The sequence below is a fragment of the Diadema antillarum genome, unplaced genomic scaffold, assembly GCF_040938485.1.
Source record: "Diadema antillarum isolate AM-2024a unplaced genomic scaffold, OU_Dant_1.0 seq00001400_RagTag, whole genome shotgun sequence".
Classification (NCBI taxonomy): Eukaryota; Metazoa; Echinodermata; class Echinoidea; order Diadematoida; family Diadematidae; genus Diadema; species Diadema antillarum.
Genome location: NW_027272155.1, coordinates 261784 through 283906, shown reverse-complemented (window position 1 = coordinate 283906; position 22123 = coordinate 261784). Strand labels below are relative to the sequence as shown.

The following is a 22123-nucleotide window of genomic DNA, read 5'->3' as shown; positions in this document are numbered from 1 at the left end:
CCGATACTTCACATTGAACAGCAGCTACATAATTCCAGGTTACGCATAATATGTCAATGATATTGTATATCAATTGGACCATATGCATTTAAAAAAAAAGAATTGTCCTGCCAATGCTGTCTTACATAAGAGATTTGTTTTGTTTCGTTTTGTTTTTGATACGGAAAACTAAATCATTAACTGAGAGTAAAAAACCTGAAAGCAAGTCCTGTCTTTCCGCACTACAAATATGTTGATTTGATGAATAACCTCGGCAAGCATATTTGTGTGGAGGAGACATGATTGTGACATTGAATGTCATATAACCTACAATAAATCAAACTGGCCTCCAACCTGTCCATAGTGGTCTCCTGTCCTTAAAGGTCCCCTTTGATCATGAATGGTTGCAATGACATACATGTCAGACTTAACAGGCAACTACTTGTCTCATTTGCTGAAAGATTGGTTCTGGAATGCAAAATACGCTTAAAATACATTTGTATGATTCAAGCTGTTTTGTTAGTAAGGAATTCCTCGTCTTCAATGGTTAGAAGTTGTGACTTTTCTTTGTCCTCATTTTTTTTTTCTGATAAAGCTGTAGATTGTTAAAATTTTATGGTTGAGCAGAAGTACTCCCTATTTCATTAGTGATATGAGTGGGTGCTTGATTGAAAGGCTGCGTAAAGTGCTTCACAGTGTGGGCAGCCAAAGACCCCTTCCGTTCATATTCCATCACCAGCTGATAGATCTCCATGCTAAGCATGTGGATGCCTGTCGTGTCGCACCAAATGCGTTGATCCATCGTCGGCAGTGCTGTACTTGGGCCTAGCCTGCAGAAGTCGTCAGCCAGTCCTCATTCATGGCCAGCCAAGCGCACCTAATAATTCCTTTCTGGCCAATTGATGCTGCGTCAGAGGTAAAACGAGTTTCCCCGCTCCCGCACAAGCCATCCCCTCCCGTGTGTCTGGGAGAGGTGTGACGCACTCGTTGGCCGCTAGCCCACAATCTGCCACTGTTTTCAGTCCATTTGGAAACATTGTCAAACACCACCCATTTTTTTCTCTTTATTGTACCATCATTATTTTTTTTTTACTCGGGTTTTGCCAACTCTATCGGAAATTATTCTGTTTTGGTTCTCAACTTCATTCAGTCATAAGACACACCCCCCCCCCCCCCCACTCTCTTTTGTTACTGTAAAGGTTACGGTCATGTGGCCAGTCGATGTCAACGTCATTGGATCTTGAAGGTTTATAGGAGGAACTTGCGTCATTACAATGAGGAGAAAAAGAGAGAGAAATAGACTCTTATGGTGTGAGGTGTGAAGTCTGTAGGTGTGATGATTGAAGGCTGGAATGGTTTTAGAAATGAAGATCATAATTCCAGATGGAGAGATGAAATCAAGTTCATTATTGTGCCCCAGATCTGTAGGGATTACATAGGCCATTTCATATTGTTGAAAAATTCAGGAGTGAATAGTAATGTTGTCCTTAAAGGATATGATTTTGATTTTTTCATTTGGACCTCTGTGTTAGTGCAAAGACCTCTTTTTTTCCAAATATTATACTGCCTGTTTAAGTCATGAATATTACTTATAAAACCTGAAAAGAATGTAATTTAGGTCGTTTGCTTTCATGATACTTGCTACAACCTAACAGTTTTTTTGACCAGAAACTTCATTACATGTTTTTAACAATGGTATTATGTTTGTTTATTGAAATTTGACACATTCACACTGTACTGAAAGTAATTATCAAAATTCAAATCTCCATTGTGTTTTGATTGTTAGCCAGCATTAAATGCATAATATTAGAGAAGCCTATATTGTGTTGACCTACTTAGCATGACCTGATTTGAGCAAGGGCTAATCAAGAACTTATTCTCTTTTTTATACCATACTTTTCACTGGGCGTGTGTATGTGTGTGTGTGTGTGTGTGTGTGTGTGTGTGTGTGTGTGTGTGTGTGTGTGTGTGTGTGTGTGTGTGTGTGTGTGTGTGAGTGTGTTAGTGTTTGGCTTTAGCACCTTGTGGCATCCTTATAGGAATGAAATAAATTGTGAGAACTCACTAACATAATTTGAAAATTATTTGTTGTCACGACCTCATGATTAGAAGTGATTACAGACTTGTATTCACCTGCAATATATAAAAATGGGATTGCAATAACTGTCTAGAGTAACTTTAACTTTCAGAAAGCGTTCTTCCTGCTCTGCCCATACTGTAAAAACTTTTTAGATTTTCTGAACTCTGAAAGAGCAACTGGTAATATGTGACTGAATAAATTTCATCTTTGTGTACACATTCAATATTGAGAACATTGAATGCTCCCATTTCTGAAAATCTTCCCATACATTTATTATTATTATTTTTTTTTTGCCAAGGCTCTTTGCACCCTTTGCCTTTTCAAGGGGAGAACTGTAGCGTGACTATATGGACGCGTATGAATTGGCCCGCAGATCAAATTAGGGATTCACGGGGACTTGGCTGTGATTGATGACATTGGAATCTACCACAAATCAACGGAATATTGCTTCTGTGATCCCGGGGAAATTGCGCCGCAATGGTTCCGCCGAGCACCGAGCAGATAGCGCTGGCTCAATTCGGTGACATTTGTGTTGTCTTCTAAATCCAATTTGGTACTCTCTACCTTCTAGGATTCAATTTCTACTCATTGCTAAAGACTCTTTCCCTAATCTACGCAAAAGTCAGTCTGACAGCTCGGGAGTGATGCAGCCGTTGTTTTCGTTTGCGAAAGTGTCTGTGCACATCTGCAGCTATTCCCCCCCCCCCTCCCTCTCGCAGACTTAATGAATCTCTTCGCAAAAGCTTTCATTGCTCCCCTTGCAAATGGCATGGGGGGGGGGGAGTATGATGAAGAAATGGAGTAAGTTCCTGGAGTTCGACTTTAGATTGTAGAGCATACAGTATATGCCACGTGTATTTCGCAGATTGGGACATGCGGGACAATTTGGCAAGTGGTTGAATTCGCTGTTAAACCAGAACTGCATAGACGTATAAGAGGAGAAAAGAGTGTTATTCCGTTCAAGTTGAAATAGTAATCTTGGAGATGATATGCAGTACATTTGTGTTTATAAATGAGGGGCAAAATTGTGATGATTTGCACATTTTGCAAATATTAGTGTCCTCACAAAATTTGCTTCAACAAAAAACACCATGTGGACAGTGGGTCAGCCAGTGAACAACCGCAGTTCCACTTTCATCAGCTACCTCAAAGTATCAGTGAAAAACAAACTCACGGATGGTTAAACGGATGGTACAGTTTTGGTTGAGATGTAAGGGCTTCAGGTTTTTAATATTTTTTAAGATGATTTTTTGAGATGATGAGAAACCTCTTATGAAATATGAAAGAGCTTTTAATTCTAGGAGGAATTCAAAGTCTATTTGATGAAAATTGGTTTTGAAATGACCGAGATATCCAAAACGAAGTGATCCTAGTAAAAGGTTGGACCCACCTTTTATTATGGTCACTTTGTTTTACTTTGTGGATATCTCAGCCATCATTTCAAAACCAATTTCATCCAATAAACTTAGAATTCATCTTAGAATTTTATGCTCTGTAATATTTCATAAAGTGGTTTCTAAGTATCTTACAAGAAGTTAAAAGCCTAATCCTAACCTTAATCAATACTACACCATCCCTTTAATGTATGACAAGTCTGGTCTAATATTACTTAAAGCATCATTTGGCAACGTTTACACTCCTTTCCAGTAATTAATACTGATCACTTCTTCTTTCGATTTGATTCCAGATTCTTATGTCAGTGTGTTGCAGTGATACATTGGGAGAAGACATGCAATACCACTTTGATATTAAATAATTGTGTTTTTCTAGGACATTTTTTTCCTCTTGACTGAGAAGAATGCATGCAATACAAGTAGATTCAATGAATGTGTTTTAGAAAACGTCACTACCACGTTAATGTTTAATCGTTGTGTATTTCTTGGACATTTCTTTTTCTCTCATCTGAGAAGAATGCATGCAATACAAGTAGATTCAGTGAGTGTGATTTAGAAAACTTCACTACCACTTGATAATGGTCAATGATTGTGTATTTCTTGGACATTCTGTTTTCTCTTGTCTGACAGGAGGGAGATGAGCTGACAGATGATACGATCAGGAATATTCTTTGCAGTGGTAGTGGGGATTTCCCCTTCACCTACGCCAATGGCATCCAAGACCTCGTGTCCACTGCTGCCGTCCAGCTCCCATCTGACCACGTTCCAACAGCGGTCGTCTCTGCTGTCCATCGAAACCACACTGTCGCGTTCGTCGGCACGCAGGGAGGAGACCTTCTGAAGGTAGGAGCCTTTCCCCACCCCCCTCCCACCCCACCCCGCCACCATCCCATGACCCAATTTGAGCACAGACAAGCTCATCATTTGCTCTGTGATGAGCGAAGGTGTGGTTACTGGAAACCACCAGGGCAGGAAAAGAAATTGATTTTTTTTTTCCTTTCAGTTTTTGTTTTCTTGTCACACTAACAGTGAAAGTAGATATCAAGTGATACCAGAGAAGGAAATGTGTAGACAGGACCGCAATTCTGTCCAAACAAGATCCTTATAATTAGACACTGGCGTGAATACATTTCCCATAAATATATTCCTTGTTTCTCTTGCTTGTGAAACTGACAACAAGCAGGCCCTACCCTTTCTATAGTCCATTGCATCTTTTTTATTCAATGGTATTACAAGGTCAAGAGATCTTTCAATGCACATTTCTAGACATAAAACATCTTTGTTTCAGCAAACCATTCTGTTAACTTCTCGTAAGCCTAAACTATGGAATAAATTTTCTAATAGTCATCAAAAATTGCCAACATCAGAATTCTTTTCTTTCAGTATTAAAGAATTGTTTAGCTGTCACATAGATACAGCATACACATCAATCCTGTACTGTTTTCTTTTTTTCGTTGTTTTTTTGTGCATGTATTTTATCCTTAGGCGTGCATGATACAAGCTGTCCTTTTGTTTGTGTTTCTGTGCCATGTCTCCTTCTGTGTACATGAATTATCATTGCACCTAAGTTTTCTGGGTAATGAGTTAATATTGAAGGAAATAAACATTACTCTTTATTGGGATGGAATTAAATATAGTGTCAAAAGTGAAAATGCAATTTTTTTATACAAGGATAAACTGTCAAATGAACACTGTGCTATATTGGTGCTTCTTTACCTTGAGCATAAAGAGGGAGGTTTTTTGACCATATTGATGCCAGGGAGTCACTAACCTGGCTTCCTTCAAAAGTCTTAAAGGACAAGTCCACCTTCATATACATGTGGATTGAGAGAATGAAGCAATATTAGTAGAACACATCAGTGAAAGTTTGGGGAAAATCGGACAATCCGTTCGAAAGTTATGAATTTTTAAAGTATCTGCGTAGTCACTGCTGGATGAGAAGACTACTACAGTGTATGATGTCATATGCGTACAACCATACAAAGAAAATAAAAAGAGAATTTCACAAAACTTAACTTTTTGAATAAAGTGCACAAATCCTCGACTTGTTACTGACATATATTACAGGTAATATTATTCCCCCTGCCTTCTGAAAGAGAGAAGTCAAGTGTTCTTTTGTTATGCGGAAAAAGTGAAAATATGATGAATTTTCTTTATTCTTTCTTTATATCGTTGTACTCATGTGACATCACAAGCTATAGTAGTCTTTTCGTGACTGAGCAGAAACTTCAAAAATTCATAACTTTTGAACGGATTGTCCGATTTTCCTCAAACTCTCAATTATGTGCTCTACTGATATTGATGCATTCACTCAATCCACATGTCTATGAAGGTGAACTTGTCCTTTAACTTCTCTGAAGTGTACCCACTACATTTTTTCCCCCAGCCATCACCCTGAGATAAGGATAGAATTTAGACTTCCAGTAGAATCTGTTTCTAACCATGTTTCTGACATACATTGGTAAATGAGTTCAGAGTTACCAACAGTTCAGTCTTGTTGATTTCTCTATTAACTGCAAAAAACTTTCCATGTAACAGCTGTGCTGCAAAGTCCATGGGCCAACAGCTTTCAGCTCGTGATGTGATTACATATAAAGTAAGGACACGAAGGTACATGTACATACATGCACCATAGTGAATATGCGAAGTGAATTCAAGGTCAAGCTAAGCTCCACCCCCTCAATCCCGATTAAGATATCAAACCATTCAGGTTGCAAACAGAAGCGTCTGGAGTTGAGCAAAGCTTATTTCCAGGAAGCACCTAAAAGGGCCATGATTTTAATACCAATTGTGACGTTAGAATCCTGATTTAAGTCAAGTGGAAAAACAGAAAGCCAGATTCAGGCTTTCAGATATGCAACTACACCTTGTAGGTGTAGTTTGCTACTGTAGTAGGGTGTAACATGTTGCCCAGCTATTTACAGGTATCTGTGAAATCCCCCGAATGGGTCTGATTTTATCAGGCGAGTGTGCTTGTAGGATTGTGGATTGATTGCTTTTACACTTTGCATGCAAAAGCTCTCATTTCAGCCGCGAGGAGCCATTTTCTGTTTCGGATTTCCACCCACCTAGCCGCAATGCAAATAAAAGTTTCCTTGACTCATCTCCCCCCCCCCCCCCCCCACCCCATTGCTGCAAAGCATTCTTCCCTAAAATGCCAAAGTGCCAGTTCTCCCAGATCCTTTCCCCCTTTTTTTATTTGACACATATGCCCATCAATTGGACGCTTTACTAAATGTCAATTAAAATGGCAATTATTTCAATTGCAAGAATCTATTTTTGGTGTGAGATGCCCGTTTCGTGATGCAGGGCAAACGAGGGTGTCTGCCTCGATAGCAGCCCTTTCAGGTGCCGGGGCTGCCAATAAGTGGAGCAAGAGTGACGTTCTTAGAAGTGACAAGCTTAAGGACTGCGGTAATGAGGAGATGGGTTTTTTTTTTCCTTCCCTCCCTCAATGCTGTAGATTTTGCTTTGTGGAGGTCTGGAACGTATGTTCTAACTTCGTGTGTAGAAAACCATTCCGATATTCAGGCACTATTGAATTGACTATATATACTTTGAATTGATTCCCAAGTACCCAATATTGGTGTTGTCATTTCCTAGTTTTTTGGGCTGATTTTGCCCCCTTTCTTTTTATTATTTCAAACCAATTCTTGTAAAGATGTGCATCAAAGTTACTTAGTCTTCTTTGTTCTTCAGAGAGGAAGGAATGATAAGCAAGTATTCTTCTAAGTCTGGTTATGCAATATACATATGATATATATCTTTATCATATCAAAAGGATGAACTGGCTTTTGACAACCATCTTGTCGATTTCATTCATGGAGGGAAATCAACGCAAGAGACTGGTGTTAAAGGCCTGTGTACCTTTTTAATGACAGCAATTTGTTGTAAATGAATAGAGAAATCAATTTTCATGGTCCTGGTTTAATAAAAAAAAAAAGAAAGGCAGTGTTAGCAGTATGCACATATAACCCACACACAAAAGAAGCCTACTTGGCAGTATTCTTTAGCTTTTTATATGAAAGTATCATGTCTTGAAATAGATATGCTCATCTCAAAATGCTTTTTTTCACTTATAAAACTTCTGTCTTTGTGATGACTTCCCAGTTCTGATATTTTGTCTTGAAACACTGCAATGCTGATTCAAAATACTGATTCAGAGTTTGCACAATACCAGTTTGAGTATTCAAGGAGGAAGAAACTCTGAATATAACCACACTTGTTTCTGCTTTGCTGTATCTGCAAAGAGATGAATGTACTAGAGGCAAGATCCCACTGATGATGGATCATGGGAATGAGAAATGATACAACCTCAATAGGATTGTCCCGCTGGCTTTGACTATCCGACTGTGTGCTAGGTTCCTTTACAGACTCCTGCACCAGTGATTTCTCTTGTGTGTGTATATTATGTGAGTCTGTGTGTGTGTGTGTGTGTGTATGTATGTATGTGTGTGTGTGTGTGTATGCTGGGAAAGAAAAGAAAGAAAAAAAACTGAGAGTGATAATGGTGTCTGCGTCACTGCATCTTTAATGGCCCAGGGTGTCAGCAAACGCCCATGTTCCGACACCCTCTCGGTGTGCCAGCGTATATATATGAACGTGCAGGCAGACTTGCGATGGGGTCTTTTCACATTGGACTTTATGTCACTGATTTGCCCTGTGGAAAACCCTTTGGTTTCCTCTTATCACATTTACACCTTCTCTCCCCTTCCCTCCCTCCTCGTAAAGGCATGCCTTTAACAACAACAACAACGGCACAAAAAGGTAGTAATCTCGAAATGCGCCAAATGAAATGTCTCCTGGCTGGGAATCGGAAGCTGGGTGAGATTCGCAGATCCGACTGATGTACTCGATACGTTCCCCCTTCTTTCTCCCCCGATGCGACCCTGTGGCCACGTCTCGATTTCAGGTGCACTTTGCCCGTAATTTGATGAGCAGTTTTGACAGCTTTCTACATGCCAGCCCATGGCCGTGATAGCGAAATTGATTCTTCCGCACGCCCAGCGCATGATCGTCGCCGCGGAGGAGAGCAGATTGAGCCCCGCTGCGAAATGCTGGTGCAGTGGCAGTCAGCGAAACTTGTCCATTATTGTCGGCGTTGCACCTCAGACTACAATCTGTAGTGAAAACAGGAAATGCGCAGGGTCCAGTTCGTATGGCTATCTGCTTTTTGTGGTAGGCTTGCACTTCGCAGACAGAGCCAGGTCAATCTGATAAGTTTCCCATCTGTAGAACGCTCATAGAGATATGTATCTGGCACAGTGGCAATTCTGGTATACATTTCATTTTATACAGGCACATCATCACAGGCCGTCATAAAGATTTATGTTTTGTTTGTCTGATGATCGAGATCCTTGATTCTAAAGAGCAGTAGCAAAATATGCTTGTTTTGATTTCTTTCTTTTCTTTCACACTGCAGACATAAAGACACCCTGTAATATGAGTGATGTTTTGCTCAGCTTTTAATTCACATGCAACCCTGACCTTGTAAGATGTAATGTATGGTAATTGATGCTCATTGCGTTTTGATAGTGATATAATTCCACTAGTCTTAGGGATTCATTGATTGAAGAGCATATGTTATGATACTGCCGCCATCTTGGTTCACAGTCTCCCTCATCTTGGCCCCTTTGCTTCCCTCAACACTTCGCTATTATACAGGTACACCAACTCTGAGGAGGGTGTATTTATCAAGATTGTCTTGTTGTAGAATATATTATGTCCTTAAGGGTAGTCTAGAGTTAAAGGGTATAGTCTTGACAAAGAATCTTTCGTGTGCTGTAGAGAGTCATATGTTAAAGGGACGTGTTATCATGTAATAAAATCCAGGAGGTCAATGTCTGTTAACCCGTTTTGAGGACGAGTCCCAAGTATACTTGGGCAAGGGTCTATGGAAAACGCACGTTGTAGCTAAATCAGCCCGTCTACTCATTTTGGTAGTTACTGCCTCACGGTGGGTGAATAATGTACATTCTTTTAATATTTCTAATGACTTGCATTAATTCTTACACACAATTTCACCACGATATGTGTATTTGCATACCTGTTTAACTGGATGTCCTTGATTTCTTATTTTTTTGTGTGCTGAATGAGTTGTTGCCATGTTGTAGGACCTCCAAGAATAACTGTGTTCAAACCACTAATGGGACTACCCTGGGTAGGTAATACTAAATGAAGAAAGAAATCTGCGCTATTTGATAATGTTCGGGCTGATGTGAATAGGAAATGAAGTAGTGCGCTAATTTGCGATCGCGAAAAATATCTTGAGCTTGGATTTTTATCGGCGTGATGTGAAAACGCCTATTGTCACTAGATAAAATGTGCCTTCCAGAAACATATTGTATTACATCATCACATGATTCCATGAAGTCTTGGCACCAATAGATAATTTCTCCAATACATTAATTATCCTATAAATTATCCAGTTTGAATACATTAGTTACTGCTATTTTAAGCAAGTTTTTTTTTTCTTTGCAAGCTTTCTAGTCACAAGAAACTACCGTTGCTACAAAGTTATGCTTAGAACATGGATATTATTATCATTATAGATACAGAGTAAAACACTGGATTCATCTTGTATCATTTGAAGGGGTTTCAGCAATAGTGGACATCTATAATGGACTAGAAAGGGAGTAACACTATCCTTTTACATGAACACTGTATGTTCATGTATGTGTGTTAACAGATAATATTTTTGTTGCTTTGAAAAAAAAATAGACAGTCAGCTGACAAAATGATAAACTTTCTAATTCAGGATATGCAAATAGTTCCTGTATTGCCAAATATTTTGGCTTGCTCATGTTACACTGATTAAGCTGACATCCCAGCCAAGCTAGGATTTCAGGATTGCCAGGAATGCATGTTTTGTTATTCTTACCTTTTTAAACGAAAATACCATGTATTATTGAAAAGGAGAAATGGCAGAAAGAAAACAGATAGGACCAATTTGTTGTCATTCCATCGCACATTGTGTCACAAGATAGGTTGGTTCCTCATTCCACTATTTTGCCTTTGGTTGAGTTTGATAATGCGTGTCGATCATCTTTTCTTCCCCTCTGCTCTATTTCCACCTGTCGCTGGGCATAAATGTTCCAGAGATCCCCCTGGGCCCCCACATGAATGCACATACATAAAAAGCACCAACTAAACTTGCAAGCCGTCTGCTATGACAGTTGATCAGGCATGTGTGATGACAGCAGCTTCAGTACATCTGTAGTCATTCATCATTGGTGAAAAAAGGGGAAAAATAGAAGGGAATAAGATATCCCCCCCCCCCCCCCCCCGCATTAACTAATCTATTTCATTGGCTTCTGAAAAGAAAACAGCTGTGGGCGATGATTGTGGTAATTAAGTGAAGGCGTGTCCCCAGTGCCACAGCCCACAATGGGACCGACTTGCACTTTGGCACAACTTGCTCCTTGCTTCAGCGACATCTAGCATTGATAGCTTGTTCTACCGCCTTAGCAGGGATGAATGAAGTACAATGTATGAAACTGCTGGTATGCAAATATGCGCGACATAAATCATGAGTTGACAAATGTGTTCTTCCGTGTGGCGCATCCCATTAAGGATTAAAGATCGCTTCCTTGGCATCACGGTACGATCCAAGCAGTGTTCTTAAACAGTCGAGGATGCCCAGATTTTGCTAGAACGCCCATTTCCCATTGACACCTGCCAAAGTATACTCGCGACTACCATTTGATGGTCTTCAATGGGTTAATACCCCTTTCAGACTAGGGGGTTCTGGAATGAATGTATGACGCATGTATGAGGACATTTTGAGGTGTCTGAATGGTGATATATAGATATGTCATATGAAAATACATCATATCTTTTCTGTAAGCTCTCATGTTCATATGCAGTATAAAGTATGCAGGACTTTTTCACAAACTACCAAATTAATCGTACGTAATGCAGAAACACAATGTGCAGAAGCACACAAAAATTTTGTACTGCGTGTGGGAAAAACTCATTCACGAGTTTCCCCATGATGCATCTGATGCTGCTGTATGATTACTGTAAAGCAAGATATTTTCGCAGCATGAAATTTTTGCGAATTTGAGCCGATGTCCTTTTTCGTGGCATTAAATTTTCGTGAATTGCCACGGGCATTCAGTCCACAAAAGCCCTTTTTACACTTGTGTTTCTTAACCCCGTACTTTCTCTGACCCAGGACTATCGTTAGTCCCGTTCCAATTTTTTCAGCTTTTTGCACTCGCCAATAAATCCTGTACTAAGCTCTTATCCTGGGCTAAGGAGAAAACTGACCTTTTTCACTCGTATTTCTTAGTCCCGTACTTTCCAAACCATATGAATATTCATGATTACGCTATGCACTGTACAAGTACACGCACGCACCGGCAGCACTTGATTACCTCGTTTCTGATTGGTCAGTGGGGGGTAGGACTTCGTCTCCGTCACTTAGCCCTGGATTATTTTTTCGTTCTGTTTACACTCGCTTGCTTGGCACCGCAACTGCGGGGTTAGCACCGCAATTGCAGTGCTAACCCTGCTTTTTTGCAGGGCCAGATAGTACGGGATTATTGGTGGGGCTAGCCCACTTTGGCAAAAATGAGTGTAAACAGAAAGTGGGCTGAGGAAAGTCCGGTACCAACGGTGGGGCTAAGGCCCCCCCTTAGCCCCACTGTTGGTATGGGACTAAGCAAAAATATGTAAGTGTAAAAAGCCCTAAAGTGTAGACATGAACTTTCGCATGCATTTTAGTTTCGTGAGTTTTGGCTCTGGCGAAATTAAAATGCACGCAAACATTTGTGATTTTTCAGTATGGTACATCAGGAGGTTGCTTCTGAATGGTAAATATGTCATGTGACTCTATGACGAAGACTTGGGCGTGTCTGAAAGTGCTATTCGAGGCGATTCTCCCATATGGATAGGCATCCTGGCGTCATCAATGACTGAAAAATTATTATGTGACAATTGATAATAAGATGGAACATATCCCCTAATGTTGATACATACATTTATTTTTATGTTTATGTACATATTTGTGCATGTATATATAGATATATATATATACACACATATATATATATATATATATACATGCACAAATATGTACATAAACATAAAATATACATGTGTGTGTGTGTGTCCCAAATTGAAATGACTCATACATCAAAAAGAAAAAAAATTGAAGCTGTTATTTGGAGGAAGGAAGAAACTACACACCAGGCATGTGGTTTTCTGCAAATTGGTAAAACGACACTGCAATAATAGAGTCTGAGAGTAATATACTTGCAAGAAAATATATCCCCCAAATTGGATGGGATCCCCATTTTCGACAAACCATCATTTTGTTAATCAGATATGCTGCATATAAACTTCAGGGTCCCCCCCCCCCCCACCCCACTAAATGTATCAGAGTAGTGGTGGCCTTGTAAGCAGAAAGATTAGTTCCATTCCAGTGGTGTTCTAAAGGAAAATATGATCACCTATTATGAGTGAGTAGTTGTTGCCAAATTAATGGAATGCTCCAACATTTGCGGATGGGTCGCTTACTGCAGAAATTCCAGCGCAGGCTATCCCGGGTATATATTTATGGGAGTTTGCAATTATCCCCCATTATCAAATTTCGTGATGACGAAAATTTGATTACCTCGACAAGCAGTCTCCAGTTCTCACAAATTGAGAGCAATCTGCAAAGAGATAGTGGAAGGTGAAACCAGGATGGGGATGCCTGCACGCATCCGGCAGCAACCACATTCCGCCGTTTTGTTGGAATAGCAATGTTTGACTGCAGTTTGCTCAGCGCTTTTGCGAGAATGCCGTCCCACAGATATACCAGAGTGATGACTGTACTCCAGAAATGATGAATAAATGCCGGAGTTCTTCAGCTGCTATGGTTATCAATGAACTTTTTACAAAGATATGCATTTCCATACGGTTTTAAAACTCCCGTCCAGATTGGAAATATTGTAACCTCCTGTTATAAAAGACCCTAGATTGCTGATTTATGACATTTAAAACTAAAAAGTGTGATTCTGGGGAAAAATTAAAGTTTTTGATGATGCTTTTGTCTCTGCTCTGGAATTATTTTCATTTTCATCAAACTGGAATTAGATTCCATATTGTGTCCCTTGCACTTTTCCCCATTCTTCCTTGCACTCGTCTGGCTTTTATCACTGTGATAATGTCAAAAATGGGTTGCAGTTTATCATTTTATCACATTCAGTGCATCATGTTTTCAAATGATCTTCCCACAACACAATAATGGGCGTGTGACTCAAAATAGCACAGGTGCGTGAAGCACATTAGATTAATTAGTGTAATGAACTGTAAATATATAACAGTTTTAAAGTGTGTGTGTGTGTGTGTGTGGGGGGGGGGGGTGTCTTTTGACTTTCTTTTTTAACGTAGTTGGCATGTAATTTTGTGTTTTCTGAAAAACTCATTACATTAAATTTCGCTATATGCCCAGGTAATGAGGTTTGCCTACCATGGGGAACAGGATGTGTGATAAATTTTGTACGCTCCAGCCCAAGTAAAACATTTACTAACTGTCAGTTACCAGCATCTTTCTGGGGAAAAAGCTTGATTGAATTTGCAATTCAGACCCAAACAAAGATGTGTAGCAGTTGGAACGAGACCTAAAATATCCTTTAATGAAATTAGTCCATGTCAATGGATTATCCCCAGAGTATGGAAAATACTGTAAAGCAAGGTTTTTTTCGTGGGGTGAATTTTCATGAAATTTTTGCGGTAAGAGTTTTCGCAAAAATTTTGCGGTAAGAGTTTTCGTGATATTTTCACAAATTGGAGCCAGTGGCCTTTTTCACAGCATGCAAATTGCCACTGGCATTCAATGCATATAGTGGAGACAAGAACTTTTGCATGCATTTTAATATTTTTAATCTTGGCTCGTGCAAAATTGTCAGAATTAAAGTGCCCATGAATATTTCTGGTTTTACAGTATGTTAACATGTGTATTTCTCATTGAAAAAATTTTGTTGATGTTTTTAATCAAGTGACTTCACAAGAATTATTCACCAAATCATTCTTCCAGTGATATTCAAAAGAGTGGCAAAACATGTTTGCTGGCATTCTTATTTTACCTTGAGCATATTTTGTCCCCCTATGCCCAGATGAATCACAGAGTAAACTCCAATGTTCTCCTAAAAATATGTTTCTGTACCATACCCTGCTGGCATGCCTGGTAGTATGTCTGACTCTACAGATATCAGTACTGGTAAAGGAAGGTGTTCATACATACGAAGTACTACAAAGTGTCCCCGCATTTGGAAAAAAAAGGAAGCGTACATTGCCAATAACGGGTTACTGCATTTAATTGTCGTCATGTTTGCTTGATCTGTCCGCCTGAAAACTGTTGATCTTTGTCCAATACCTGCCTGTTTGTATCTGTGTGCGTATCCTGAAGTGTGAAGAGGAGATGAGCAAAGTGGTGCCCCAAAAGCTATTTGGCAGGTGCCGAAGGGACACCGAAATCGCATTACAATGCAGCAAATCTGTTGATACAATGCTTGCTTACCCACATTAAGTCCCCCCCCCCACCCCCTCTCACCACTATTGACATTCCCACCCCAGAGAATCTCCTATGGGCCCGGGAGGGGCGCAGTGTATTTTCTTGAACTTCCCATTTGGCTTTCCCATTACCCCTCTGCGAGGGCTGCAGCATGTGGCTCGTTGAATGCCATACACCCTGTGCTCGAACCATCATGCGATAAAGATCGAGTCTTGAAGGGGGTTGCGTTAATAAAAGGAATCCGTCTCACTCTCAATCGTGCACAAAAATTGATGTTGAGATGCGAAAGTTTACAGAGACCATTTGCCTGTAACAATTTGTGGTAAGGGTGCTTTCCTTTCCTACTGTGTTATGTTCAGTGGCACAGCAGTCAAATTGTTTGATGTTGCTAGGAGGTGTAATCATGTTAGTGGATGGCTGGACATTGATGATATTAATAAAATCTGAAGCTTTGTGCAGAAAAGAGAGATTGATGCACTCATGACTGGATGATTCTATCTTCAAAAAATTCTTCATCAGGGAAAGAATGATACATACGTATTGATAAAACTCCCTTCACCAGTGGTGGATAAAGTTGTACTGGTGATGTCTGATATTCAGCATAGTTAACACATAATTATGTAACCCGCCATGACAAAAGGATCTGAAAGTCGCTGACGGCTGAACCGAGTAAATGGAGTTTGAAGTCACATCACCAAAATTGGTCACAACCAGCGAATTTCTGTTTTCGGCACAATTTTGTAGTCTAATGTTCGTGTATCATCTGAAATTTCGAAACTGTATGATCAAAGGAAAGGAAAGAAATTAGCGTTTTCTGGGCCATAATTTTCCGACTTCAATGGAACAGAAATGTGTCCGAAGTTTTGATTTAGTGCCGCATATAGATTCCGCCCCTAGTAATGAGGGAGTGATCTTATTGGTCATTGCGTGGCATCCTGGTTACTGATCAGTCATGCGTAGTCTGCTGGCTCAAAGCTTGAATGAACATCGTAGAAGTTGCTAGGAGCATACCTTTTATTGTCAAAAGACATGAAAACTGTCTTACCTCCCCTTGATCATGACTGCATCAGAAGGAAAACTTTGAAGGTGATTTTCTCGAAACGCTGATTTCCTAGACCACTCGACATGCTCTCACAGAATCGATGATATCTCCTCAACTGAGTACTTTAATGAGTCGTGCTATATATGAAATTAAAGTGGAAGAACAAGGAAATAATATCATCTCATTTTCAGAAAATAAACTTTCGGATCCTTTTGTTGTAGTGGGTCACATTTATACGCATCATTCAGCAGTGCAGTATTGATGGATTTTGAGTACTTGACAATCCAACATTTGATATTCAGGAAAGCAACAAATATCTGCTTTAAGTTACTAGTATCATGGTTCCGTCTCAGGCAGTACTCGAAAATTGCGTCTTGATATCTGATATTTCTTCCCATAACTTACTGGCCTAAGTGACACAATGACCTCGTGGCCGAACAATAATGCTCCCTCTTAACCCATTGAGGATGGGCTAATTTTGCTACAACACACATTTTCCATAGACGCGTGCCCGAGTATACTCAGAACTCATCTTCAATGAGTTAATGAATTACTTGGTGATTGTATACATTGTACCTTGTTATCTTTTTTAAACTAGATTGTCCCATCCGTGAATATTTAAGGGAAACAATAAACAACTGTATGATCCTCTCAGGACTATTACCTCAATATCCAATGGACATTGTACATAAACGAATCGCTGACAATTATGGGAGAGGTTGTTAAACTACTGTATGAACTGATTTTTCTTTTTGTTATGTTATTTTTTTAGGGTAAATTTTGTAAACTGCCAGTGAACCACAGAGATGATGTTTGACATGAATATTAAGAATGATATTAGAATTAGTCTTTGTTTAGTGAAAGTTGAAGCAATGATTACTAGACCCTTGCAATGGCAAAATCAACAACACGCGGAAATGCCTAACAAGTAGTAACCCCAAGAAATATATGTATGCAAAAATTTCAGCTTGTAAAATAATAGTAAATCATCAGGAGCCACTCAGTAAAGTGTAACCATTAGGGACTTTTTGTCCCCGCCAAACGAGTTCGAGCAGGGGACTATGAAACGGGCTCCGTACGTGTGTGTGTCCGTCCGTCCATGCGTCCGTCCGTGCGTCCGTCCGTGTGTCCGTGTGTGCGTCCGTGTGTGATCAAATTCTTCAATTTGCTACTTCTCTGTCATTTAGGAGCCAATTTTGATTCTGTTTGCTTTATATGATAGCACTACATGGGAGCTTTGAAACTTCTACACAGAATTTCAGTCGTGACCTTTGACCTTGACCTTTGACCTATATTGTACATTTTGCTACAAAATGCTACTCCTTCGCCATTTCTAACCCGATTTCGATTCCGTTTGCTTTATATGATGGCACTAGGTGAGGGCTTCAAAACTTCTACACAGAATTTTGACCTTTGACTTCTTTGACCTTTGACCTTGATTTTTGACCTATATTGTACATTTTGCTACAAAATGCTACTCCTTCGCCATTTCTAACCTGATTTTGATTCCGTTTGCTTTATGTGATGGCACTAGGTGAGGGCTTCAAAACTTGTACACAGAATTTTGACCTTTGCCTTCTTTGACCTTTGACCTTGATTTTTGACCTATATTGTACATTTTGCTACTCCTTCGCCATTTCTAACCTGATTTCGATTCCGTTTGCTTTATGTGATGGCACTAGGTGAGGGCTTCAAAACTTCTACACAGAATTTTGACCTTTGCCTTCTTTGACCTTTGACCTTGATTTTTGACCTATATTGTACATTTTGCTACAAAATGCTACTCCTTCGCCATTTCTAACCCGATTTCGATTCCGGTTGCTTTATGTGATGGCACTAGGTGAGGGCTTCAAAACTTCTACACAGAATTTTGATTTCCTAGATTTCCTAGACCACTCGACATGCTCTCACAGAATCGATGATATCTCCTCAACTGAGTACTTTAATGAGTCGTGCTATATATGAAATTAAAGTGGAAGAACAAGGAAATAATATCATCTCATTTTCAGAAAATTGACCTTCAAGACTTTCGGATCCTTTTGTTGTAGTGGGTCACATTTATACGCATCATTCAGCAGTGCAGTATTGATGGATTTTGAGTACTTGACAATCCAACATTTGATATTCAGGAAAGCAACAAATATCTGCTTTAAGTTACTAGTATCATGGTTCCGTCTCAGGCAGTACTCGAAAATTGCGTCTTGATATCTGATATTTCTTCCCATAACTTACTGGCCTAAGTGACACAATGACCTCGTGGTCGAACAATAATGCTCCCTCTTAACCCATTGAGGATGGGCTAATTTTGCTACAACACACATTTTCCATAGACGCGTGCCCGAGTATACTCAGAACTCATCTTCAATGAGTTAATGAATTACTTGGTGATTGTATACATTGTACCTTGTTATCTTTTTTAAACTAGATTGTCCCATCCGTGAATATTTAAGGGAAACAATAAACAACTGTATGATCCTCTCAGGACTATTACCTCAATATCCAATGGACATTGTACATAAACGAATCGCTGACAATTATGGGAGAGGTTGTTAAACTACTGTATGAACTGATTTTTCTTTTTGTTATGTTATTTTTTTGGGGTAAATTTTGTAAACTGCCAGTGAACCACAGAGATGATGTTTGACATGAATATTAAGAATAATATTAGAATTAGTCTTTGTTTAGTGAAAGTTGAAGCAATGATTACTAGACCCTTGCAATGGCAAAATCAACAACACGCGGAAATGCCTAACAAGTAGTAACCCCAAGAAATATATGTATGCAAAAATTTCAGCTTGTAAAATAATAGTAAATCATCAGGAGCCACTCAGTAAAGTGTAACCATTAGGGACTTTTTGTCCCCGCCAAACGAGTTCGAGCAGGGGACTATGAAACGGGCTCCGTACGTGTGTGTGTCCGTCCGTGCGTCCGTCCGTGTGTCCGTGTGTGCGTCCGTGTGTGATCAAATTCTTCAATTTGCTACTTCTCTGTCATTTAGGAGCCAATTTTGATTCTGTTTGCTTTATATGATAGCACTACATGGGAGCTTTGAAACTTCTACACAGAATTTCAGTCGTGACCTTTGACCTTGACCTTTGACCTATATTGTACATTTTGCTACAAAATGCTACTCCTACGCCATTTCTAACCCGATTTCGATTCCGTTTGCTTTATATGATGGCACTAGGTGAGGGCTTCAAAACTTCTACACAGAATTTTGACCTTTGACTTCTTTGACCTTTGACCTTGATTTTTGACCTATATTGTACATTTTGCTACAAAATGCTACTCCTTCGCCATTTCTAACCTGATTTTGATTCCGTTTGCTTTATGTGATGGCACTAGGTGAGGGCTTCAAAACTTCTACACAGAATTTTGACCTTTGCCTTCTTTGACCTTTGACCTTGATTTTTGACCTATATTGTACATTTTGCTATAAAATGCTACTCCTTCGCCATTTCTAACCTGATTTCGATTCCGTTTGCTTTATGTGATGGCACTAGGTGAGGGCTTCAAAACTTCTACACAGAATTTTGACCTTTGCCTTCTTTGACCTTTGACCTTGATTTTTGACCTATATTGTACATTTTGCTACAAAATGCTACTCCTTCGCCATTTCTAACCCGATTTCGATTCCGTTTGCTTTATGTGGTGGCACTAGGCGAGGGCTTCAAAACTTCTACACAGAATTTTGACCTTTGCCTTCTTTGACCTTTGACCTTGATTTTTGACCTGTATTGTACATTGGCTACAAAATGCTACTCCTTCGCCATTTCTAACCCGATTTCGATTCCGTTTGCTTTATGTGATGGCACTAGGAGAGGGCTTCAAAACTTTACACAGAATTTTGACCTTTGCCTTCTTTGACCTTTGACCTTGATTTTTGACCTGTATTGTACATTGGCTATAAAATGCTACTCCTTCGCCATTTCTAACCTGATTTCGATTCCGTTTGCTTTATGTGATGGCACTAGGTGAGGGCTTCAAAACTTTTACACAGAATTTTGACCTTTGACTTCTTTGACCTTTGACCTTGATTTTTTACCTATATTGCACATTTTGCTACAAAATGCTACTTCCGGCGGGGACATATATTACGCACCGCGTAATTTCTACTTTTCCTTGTTTGTCTTAAAATGATTCTTCATTGTTTGATAAAATTCAGTCAATCTGTCACTCAGTTGTATGTCTGTCAATTTCTTTTCTTTTTTTCTTTTTTTTTACAGTTTTGGTAGCTGATACATCACCTGATGATTTAAGATTTAAACAGACCTAAGATCTAAAAAGAAAAATCAGAGTGAAAACTGCAGAAATCGTATGTTCTTATTTGTGACCAATGCGCATTTGAGGAAATGCAATATAGACATCATCGGGTTGCTTCAGGAAAGCAGTTGTGAGCGAGAGAAATTAAAGTGAAGCGCTTTGGAGGCATTGAAGGGGCTTTCATTTTTTTATCCTCTTCTTTCAATTAAGTTTATTGAGTGTTGAGGCCAAAGAATATCTTGCACACATGGAACCACATAGGAGCTACTTGATCATATGGCCGGTAGTACAGCGCGTATTGATCGCCTAGCAGCTCGGCGTGGCCCGTTCAGGTTACTAGGGGGACCCTCATGAGAAGAGAAAGAGAGAGTGAGAGAGATAAATAGAGATAGAGAGAGAGCAAGAGAGATAGATAGAGATAGAGAGAGAGAGCTAGAGAGAAATAAAAGCTTTAAAAATTCTTCATATCTCGTCAAGGAGTGCCCTGGCAAAACTTCCTGCTGATAAAAGCAGTGGGCTTCCGGCGAAAAATGTATTAAAGGTAGTGGCTGCCGTTTTTTTCAGACTAATGTGGTACGACCTTGAAGGATTCATGTTGTGCGAATGGTTAATTGGGACCTTTGGAAATCTAATTTTGGGACATCAACAGCAGCTTTAAAAGAAAAAAAGGGAGACAGGAAGAAAAGTGGAATAAAAAGTCTTATTGGCATCTTTTAAAGATGAAGCTAAATAATTGATTGATGAATGAATTGTGACTGTGATGTAATGACTGGTCTTTAATGATGTATAGTTCCTTGGCCAGGGGAACAAACAAAGTGCTTATCAGCATTGTAGGTGCATTTACACTGAGGGTGAAATATTGCAGTATTATGCACAGTATTTTATCACATGAACGAAAAGAAAAAAATACTTCACACACACACACAAAATCGTATTTAGGGTGGTAATTCAAACCGTGCACAAAATATGCCATGTGATATTTGAGTGTGAATCCTGTCATGAAATACCACCAATCATACAGCAGCTTATTTCTCATGTGACCTGACATACTTTGTGTCTTTTTCCGTTGCAGAGTATAACAAATTATAGGCACATGCACACTACTTACAAGAAATATCACAGTTTTTCATGAACAAGAATGGTACCAAGTGAATTACTGTGGTATCAATTTCAGACGTATTTTACTAATGAGAATGGTGCCAATAAACTAGTGGTATTTAGTATGGTACCAAGTGAATTACTTCATTATCTATTTACGGAGTATGAGAATGGTGCCAACAAACCACAGAGGCGTTTGGTGTACCAAGTGAATTATTGCCGTATCTATTACCGAGGTATTTCATCAATGAGAATGGTGCCAACAAAGCTCAGTGGTATTTATCATGGTACCAAGTGAATTACTCGGTGTCTATTGCTGGGGTATTTCACAGATAAGAATGGTGCCAACAAACCACAGTGGTGTTTAGCACGGTTCCAAGTTATTAAGTACTGTGGTATCTATTATCCTGGTATTTCACCAACGGAGAATGGTGCCAACAAACCACAGTGGTATTTGGTATGGTACCAAGTGAATTACTCCGGTATCTTTGACTGGGGTATTTCACAGATGAGTGCAGTGCCAACAAACCACAGTGGTATTTAGTATGGTATCGAGTGAGTTACTGTGGTATCTACTGTATAAGTGGTTATTTTGGCGAGGGTTTGATTTTCGCGAATTTCGCGAAGCATATTTATATCGCGAATTGAACAACACGCGAAAATTTCGCCATTCACTAGAGTAACAATACATGCAAGATAGCGTTGGTGTCAATTCGCGAAATCAACATCTCGCGAAAATGTCTGTCACCTTCTAATTCGCGAAA

At 39.5% G+C, this 22123-nt stretch overlaps 1 protein-coding gene across 1 annotated transcript in view; it reads left to right on the top strand.

The window, feature by feature from the left end:
- Positions 1–22123, top strand: part of LOC139709025 (plexin-A4-like) — a gene marked incomplete at its 3' end in the record, with an annotated part of 124354 nt that overhangs the window by 39575 nt on the left and 62656 nt on the right. Inside the window, exon 3 of the mRNA XM_071620993.1 lies at positions 4084–4296. Coding sequence (XP_071477094.1) covers positions 4084–4296 — 213 coding nt within the window. The remainder of the gene's footprint in view (positions 1–4083; positions 4297–22123) is intronic.